Source organism: Chinchilla lanigera, unplaced genomic scaffold, assembly GCF_000276665.1.
Source record: "Chinchilla lanigera isolate Chin_1 unplaced genomic scaffold, ChiLan1.0 scaffold00092, whole genome shotgun sequence".
Lineage (NCBI taxonomy): Eukaryota > Metazoa > Chordata > Mammalia > Rodentia > Chinchillidae > Chinchilla > Chinchilla lanigera.
Genome location: NW_004955493.1, coordinates 6,416,810 through 6,424,918, shown reverse-complemented (window position 1 = coordinate 6,424,918; position 8,109 = coordinate 6,416,810). Strand labels below are relative to the sequence as shown.

Sequence of the window (8,109 nt, the reverse complement as noted above, 5' to 3'; positions counted from 1 at the left end):
CTGGAACTCCATTTCTCGATATTAGAAACAATACTGTGAAAACCACTTTTGTGGCTCAATATTTGTGGCCAAACGTAATTATGTCTGTGGGCCACGCTCAGAAGTGGGCTCGATGGAGGGCTTGTACATTAGAAAGCGTTCGGTGAATGTTCCACGCGGCCCTTCCCAAAGTTTTCTTCCACTGCACCCTGCAATGGACCGACAGGGCAGAGCCTCCTGTCTTGACTGCAGCCCTCCCCCGCCAGTTCTGCTCCTCAGGCTGCACCCCAGGCCCAAGGGTCCCACCCTCACGACGCCCTGTGTGTGTTTGCAGTTACTTGAAGTACACAGCCACCACAACTGTCCAAGACCACACCACTCTCCAGGTGGCCGGCTTCGCCATTCTCACCATCGCATGGATCCTCAGCAGCACGTCCATGGGCCTCGTGGAATGGCGCGTGTGCCACATGGATGACCCTTCGTTCTTCTCGTCTGTTGTCTGCGTGGGGATGTGGAGACTCTGCATTTATAGCCACGAAGGCAACTTCAGCAAAACCAAAAAGTGTTACCTGTACCGCAACACCTTCCTCCCTCCCGACATTCGCATAGCTCAGTACCTCCTGCTGGCCACCAGCACGCTGGGGCTCCTGGGGAAAGCCTTCGCCATCCTGGGACTCAGGAAGGTGCACGTGGGAAGCCCACCCGAGGACAGGGCCCGCACACCCTTCATCACTGCGGGACTTTTTACCATGGCGGCTTGCGTCTGCATATCAGTGGCTGTCTTCCGGAACTTCCACTCCATCATGAATGAACAGAGCATGTACTTTCCACTGTCCTTCCAGGTGCCCTTCCAGCCTGGCAACCAGCAGATGGGGAGCACCATGGTAGTGGCCACGCTAGGCGCCCTCCTGCTGTTGTTAAGTGGGATATTTTTCCTTTCCTACCGTTATCCCCTGGACATCCAAGTGCATCCTGACACCTGAAAAGCAAAGCCAGGTTGCACTGGTTTGGCAAATCCAAGAGTCCCGGGAATGTATGGAAAGTATTATCAGGTAGTTCAAGGACAAGTAATTCTACGGCAAAGGTACCCAGGGGCAGAATGCGGCCACAGGTCCTTCCATTATCTTCTGTGTCCGAATTTGGTTCGTTGATTGGTTGGAATGGAAGCTTATTAAAAACTAAAAACAAAAAACAAAAAACTTGCCTACCTGGAAAAAAAAAAAAGCAGAGGTCAGGGAGGGGCCCATTGCACAGCCCCGGGTGCCTGCCCGGCTCTGCCTTGCCACTGGAGGCGGGGCTTGGCCCTGCTAGGTGGCTGCGCTGGCCTGGCAGGCTGCCCCACACTCTGATGGGCGCACCACCCCTCTGCCTGCCAATATCTTTGCTGCTGCTGGGCCCTGACCGGGAACCCAGAACGGTGAGTGAGGAACTGGGTCCAGCCTCTCTAAGGACAGGGAACACTGCAGGCCCTGCCTTCTCTCCTGGCTCCTTCCCAGGGTGCCTAGAGCCTGTCCCCAGGGCTCTCCAGGGACTCCACTCTGCTTAGGGACTCAGAACTAGCCCTTCACCTCTCCAGGGACTCAGACACCTCCCACCCCTATACTGTAACCCTCTCTAGCCACCCAAGGCCCCAACCCTCCAGGTCCTGTGAACGGACCATCACTCCTCCGTCTGTGGGTCTGAAGCAGGATCACCAGATGGACCCTGACGGGGGAGCAGGGGCACCGTCAGAGAGGTCTCCTTTCTGATGACCCGTTCCGGGGTGCGGAGATACACTCAGGGAGCATACAGATCCCTCAAGCACAGCAATGCCCAGGCACAGGACCAGCCTCTTCCTCCACTGGGACTCAGGTGCCTGGCTCCTGGATAGACGCTCATGGACCCATGCTGCAGGTATAGCAGATGCCCCGAGGGGAGCACGTGTGTGTACAACTTGGGGACCTCCGAGACAGCCCCCCGGCAAGTTCCCACACACCCTGCACACACATGCATGAAGCCCTGGTGCCCAGCAGGTGCCTGTCAGCCCTGGCACTGCCAGAGGAAGCTGCCCATGGGCAGACAGAGCATCAGACGCAGCCTGTCCCACCCCTGCTCTGCTGGCACAAAGGGAGCGCCCCCGCTGCTTCCACACACAGCAGGGTGTCAGACCCTCGGCCCCGAGACACCAACGTGGCCAGGTCAGGAGTGGAGCCAGCTGTGGGCAGCTCCAGGGTATGGTGCTGGGACCGGGTCCTTGCCGGGCGTGCTTAGTGGGCATGTTCCACGGGGCCCGGTGGATCCAGAAGCCCCGCCATGTGCCAAGGCATCCGGAGCTGTACGACAAGGATCCGTGGGGCCATCTGCACGGGGGCAGGGCAGATTCTGGAGGGAGATGGCCGTGGCCTGGGTGGGGGCAGGGTGAGAGCGTGTGGGGCACATAACCGCAGGGACAGGGCCGAACTCCTGTGCAGCAGAGAGGATGCGGGAAGGGCGGGGTGACCCCCACTGGGCCTCGGGGTGCTCGGGGCCCATGTGAGCCAGGGAAGGTTTGAGGCAGAAGTGTGCACCTCTGGGACAGTTATCCAGACAGGAAGGGAAGGTTTGAACTCTAAACTCCTTTTTACATTTTCTGCTTCTTTGACACATCTCTAGCCCCCTACACTAATATACTGCTTTTTCTACTGAGAAAATAGCACAACTGGATTTAACTCTGGTCTGCACCACTCGAACAAGTCATAGTGGTGATATGTGGTTTTTTTTTTTTTGGCATCAGGAATCAAACTCAGGACTTTGCACTTGCCGGGCAGACACCTGTGCCACTGAGCTACACCCCCGGCCCACATGTTCTAGTCAGAGATGCCAAGTCATGGTGGAGGAAGAAATGTCAGGCGTGGACCCCCACTCTCCTCAGCTTCTGGGGTGGGGTGGAGGAGGGGCCCAAGAGCCGGCCCTGGCAGGATGAGGCTCTGCTCTGCTGCAGGGCCCCGGCCCTGGCCCTCGGCAGGTTTCCTTCCCTGCTGCTAGGGGCCCGGGAGGAGGGGGCACTGGTTAGCGGGGCAGACGCTGTGGGCGGCGTAAGCGTGGGAGTCACCTGCCCAGCCCTCCTCCTCTGCCTCCCGTCAGCTGCTGGGTAGCACCAGGGAACAGAGAAGTGCAGCCCCAGACCTTGGGCCTCCCTGAGCAGGCGGAGGCTGTTGGGCCCTGAGCCAGAGTCTCGGCGTGTGATGAGGTCCAGACTGGGACGCCCCCACAGGACAGAGGCTCTGTTTAGGCTCTGTTTAGCTCATCGTTGGAGCCCAGTGACCAGTGCAGGCAACTGGACCAACGCCTGATGAACAACTTGTAGTCTGACTGTGTCGGGAGTTGACAGGAGCAGGGAAGAGGGAGCAGCCTGTGCAAAGGCCCGGGGGCTGATCTCTCGTGCTGTGGTCAGTTTGGGACTCAGTATTCCTTTCATGGCTGCCTTTGAAGATGACATCTCTAATGCTTAGGGCTTGTTATGGGCCAGGTACTTTGCGTGCATTATTTCACTTTATTCTGTGAGTTGCGGTCACTTTAGCCTCCATTTTACAAACGAGGAGACTGAGGCATAGAGAGGTTTGTAATTTGTCTAAGGTCACACAGGTAGCAAGGAGGCTTCAAATCCTGATAGGCTGCAGCATCCACCCCTTCTCAGGCTGATGTCTTTCCTTGGTGCTGGGAGGTCCTGACCTTCAGTCTCTGCAGGTTTACTCCCAGCATGCAGCAGGTCACGTGTGCCGGCATGGAATCCTGGGACAGGCAGGGACTGTGGCTGTGTGGGCACCTGAACCCCATGACCAGTGGCTGCTATTGTGGCCCAGGTGGCCATGGCAGACCCTGGGATGCCACTGACCAAGGAGTGCATACTCGGGCCCAGGCTAGAAGGTCCTCACCCTGGCAGTCAGAGCCCGTTGTTGTCAGGGTTTGCAAAGGAAACAATTGACTACTCATAATTTATAGGATTATTTTATAGTAGTCAGCCAAAGAGTCAAATGAAAAGTGTGCAGGAAATCTTTCCACACACTCAAGACCCCAAGAATCCAGCCGAGGGCCTGGATCCCATGGCAATGTCCTGCATGAGTCCAGCTGAAGACCTAGAGCCCATGGCAATCCCCTGCATAAGTCCAACTGGAGGCCAGAGCCCACGACAGTGTCTCATGCAGGGGTGTTTCACGGATGTGTGTTGGGAAATCCCAAAAGTCAGTGGTGGAATCTAGGAAGTCTGTGCCAGTGGGATGAAGGGTCTGTACTAGCAGGCTGAGGGGTCTGCACTGGAGCCAGGAAGGGATGCTCAGAGTAAGAACCAGAGCTCCCTCGAAAGGTACCACAGCCATCCTCAGCAGCAGTGAGGTCCCGAGCTCCTCCGATGATCAGGACAGCCAAGCTCCTATCAGGGAAGCCAACGCAGTGAGCTTCTCTAGGAGACTGAACTCCATCTTCCCCTTTGGAGCCAGGAAGCGATGCTCAGAGGGAGGACCAGAGCTCCCCCAAAGTGAATCAAAGCCATTCTCAGTGCCAACGAGGTTCCAAGCTCCTTGGAGGATGAAAACAGCCGAGTTCATCAGGAAAGCCAGCATGACGAGCTCCTCCAACAGAACCCACAGCTCCTTACAGCTTGTACCAGCTCCAACAGCCTCCTTCTCCTTCTCCAGTTCTGCCTCTTCTGCTGCTGGCAACAGTCCCCAGGTGGGCCTCCCACACCCAGCACCACGCTGACTCAGTTCAGCTGGGGGTTATAAGTTGACCACCAGTTGTCTGTCCACCACAAAGCCATGAAGAAATATGCAAAACTGAGATCAGGCTTTGGTCTAGGAAGATCCCAGCCTGTGGTACAGGTCTCCTAGGTGCTGGGGCCAGGGAGGACAGATCTTGGTGCCAGCTGCACAACCCTGGCTGTGGGCTGATTACACCGCTACAAAGTAACACGAAGATAACCAGACTTTTTATGCATCAGGAACTGCTCTGCAGATCTCCCTGTAAATCGTCACAACAACCCCATTTCACAGACCAGAAACTGAGGCAGAGAGAGTAAGTTACTTGTCTGGGGGCTGCACAGAGCGGGAGGTATGGGAGCTGGGATTCGAATCCAGGCAGTATGGCTGAGTTTAAGCCCCAACCTCTGCACCATGCGAGGTGTGAGCACGACCTTGCTCTGTGCAAGGCTGCGACCTCAGCATTTACTCTTGTGACCCTGCCTGGAGACAGGCTCGATGCTTGTCCCCATTTTACAGGTAAAGGCCCTGAGGCTCCAAAAGATGCAGCCACCCAGCCATTTCTACCAAGCTTGGAGGTGGCGCAGTACAGATATGGCTGCTTCTTCCCGAGTGGGGATGGGATTGTCTCGGACAAGTCCTGATGTGCTGATAGCCATGCCCGCTCCCCCCTGGGGCCGTCCGCACATCCTTCAGAGCCAACTCAGGCACTGGCACCTCCGGGAAGCTCTCCCGGAAGCCACCTCCTGTGGGCTCCCTGTCCCTCCGCTCACCCCACGTCCCGGCACTTCTCATCACGCCTGTGTCTGGGGCGCTTCCTGAGGTCAGGGCAGGAGCTGGCGCGCTCTCCGCCACGCTCTGCTGAGGGCTCCAAGGGTGAGGCTGGTGGGTGGCGGGACAGAATCCTCGGGGAAGAATAAACGAATGAACGATGGGCTGAGTGTCCCTTGGAGAACTGCAGTAACTGTCCCGCAGGCCCGGGACGGTGTGGGGAGGGGCCATCCAGGACACCCAGAAGATGCTAATGAGGTGTGCCCTGAGGGCTCATTACCAATCCGCCCCCAGGGAAGGCGTCTGTGTCTCAGGAGAGGCTGGGAGGTGGGAGGCGGGCTGGACGATTTTGGGATGAGGGCTGGGGCTGGGGCTGAGACAGCACAGAGTGGGCGTGACCCTCTGGGGCCGCGAGTCACACAGAATGAGGCGGAGTGAGGGGCCTGGCCCGCTCCGGGAACAGAGAGGCCGGGCGGCCGGAGCCCCTCAGGGAGCAGCGGGCGGGAGGCAGGCAGGGCCGGTTCGGACACAGCCGGGGTTGGTGGCTGCGCAGGGCGCGCGGGGCCCAGAGGGTGTCTTCTCAGAGCTGGGCCCGTCACGGCCAGCGCTTCCAGCAGGGGACACTGGCTCCTTGACAGTCTTCGCTGCATCACAGCCCCCGAGAGGGCGGGCGGCCAGAAAGCACCCGCCTGCACCCACCTGCCAGCCTGGCGCGCACGGGTGCCGCCTGCGCTCCCTGTGCTACGGAGGCTGCCGCGGCGACGCGTCGGTGGGCTGCCCCGTGAACGTGGCTTTTGCATGCCTTCCTCACGTGATCAGGACAATGCCCGGCAATCACAGTCGGAGTCCAACAGATATTTGTGGGAAGAACTTTCCTGAGACACCCCTTGACTTCTTTTATTTGCTGTTTCACCATCTTCATATTCTTGCAGTGGGAGCCACTCATATTTCTCCACCTAAGCCACAGCCCCCCTCTCCAGATGTACTTCAAGGAGCAGGGGCACCGCTTGGCAGGGGGGCGGCTCAAGCCTAGGGGGCTGGACCAGCGGGAGGCGCACGCTGGGCTGCCACTGCATGAGGGCTGGGGACCGTGGGAGGGACGCACCTCAAGGGAAACGTTTAGGGTTAGCACGGCTGCCCCTCAGCACCATGGTTCCAGGACCTCTGAGGCCGCCAAAAGCCTTAGACGCTCAAGTTCCTTGTGTAACGTGGTACAGCATTTGCCTATATGTTCAGTACAAATTTCAGGTGCAAACTGTTTTCAAACAGTTTCCATGTCCAATTGGTTAAGTTTGAAGGTAGGACTTCTAGGCAAGAAGAGCTGCCTCGGGGCTGGGGATTTAGCTCAGCGGCAAAGCGCCTGCCTGGCAAGCGCAAGGTCGTGAGTTCGGTTCCCGGTACCGGAGAAAAACCAAAAAGAAAGAGCTGGCTGTACCCTGGGGCCTTAGGGGATGGCTGAAGGAGTCCCTGGAGTACACTGAGCACACTTAAAACCGTTATGGAGTTTCCTTGATTACCCTGCCGTGTTGAGAGCTATCAGATCTTGTAGCTGCTCATGTTGCAGGCCTTTAACCCCAGCACTATGAGGAGGATTGCAAGTTTGAGCCCAGCCTGGGCAGCTTAGTAATCCTGCAAGAGCCTGTCTCTTCTCCAAATATGTGGTTATGAAAATGTGGGCCGGGGATATAGCTCAGCGGCATAAGCGCCTGCCTGGCAAGCACAAGGTCCTGAGTTCGATTCCCAGTACCAAAAAAAAAAAAAAGAAAGAAAGAAAATATAGATAGTGCCAGGCATGCTGGAGTTCAGATCTGGGTCTAAGTTTCACGCCAGCCACGTCTTACTGTATGAACAGGGGCAAGTGCCAAAAACCCAGGCTATTTCATCGCTGTTACATGGGAGAATATCACCAGCCTCCCCTGAGGGCTAAGTCCTCAAGGGTTAAACCCCACAGGCAAGGCACTAGTTGTGGTGCTGTCCCCAGGAAGGCCGGGCTGGGGGAGGGGAGGACACAGGGGGACGTTAGGGGCAGAAGTTTTTTTAAGTACTCTATGGAAGCTTTTTGTATTTTATGCTAGACCTACATCTTTAAAAAATTAATCTTTCAGAAGTAGGATGTTGTAATGTACAAGTCACTTAATGGGCACCAGACCGAATCTCTGTTCTGTCCAAACTAATTCCCAGATGTCATCCTCAGCTCCGAGGACAACCAGAGAAAACTGCTGCTATGATAGGAGGAGACTTTTACGCCACTGGGGACAGGGATGGGCATTTCTGGTTTGTCGGCAGAGCTGACGATGTCATCATAGCTGGCTTTGTACTTTGGCCACTCCTAGAAAGCAGCGACGTGGCAGGAAGGGAGAGCTCCTACTCGGAGAGTGCAGTGAGCGGCTTCTCCTCCCCGCAGGTACCGTACCAGGCCTTCGAAGTGGCAAGCACGGTCTTTGAGCACCCAGCAGTTGCTGAGTTGCTGTGACTGGTAGTTCTTATCCAACCCGAGGAGAGGTAGGTGAGCTTCATTAATCAGACAAGCAATTTCTTACTTTTAAGTTCTCTTTCATCACTGTAAAGACTAAATCAAGAGTAGTCACTGAATTTTCATTGCGGCACACATGGCCAAACTGTAGAGTAGCCGGGCGTGGCGGCGCAC

General features: G+C 56.7%; 1 protein-coding gene across 1 annotated transcript; it reads left to right on the top strand.

Annotated features, from left to right (window-relative positions):
• Positions 1-313: 313 nt before the first annotated feature.
• On the top strand, positions 314-1,171 carry LOC102010912 (claudin-34-like; the record flags this gene model as incomplete). The annotated part of the gene is given in 1 exon segment (XM_005405150.2): positions 314-1,171. A coding segment is annotated over 1 exon segment (649 nt), but the record flags the coding sequence as incomplete, so codon positions are not given.
• Between the last annotated feature and the right edge of the window lie 6,938 nt (positions 1,172-8,109).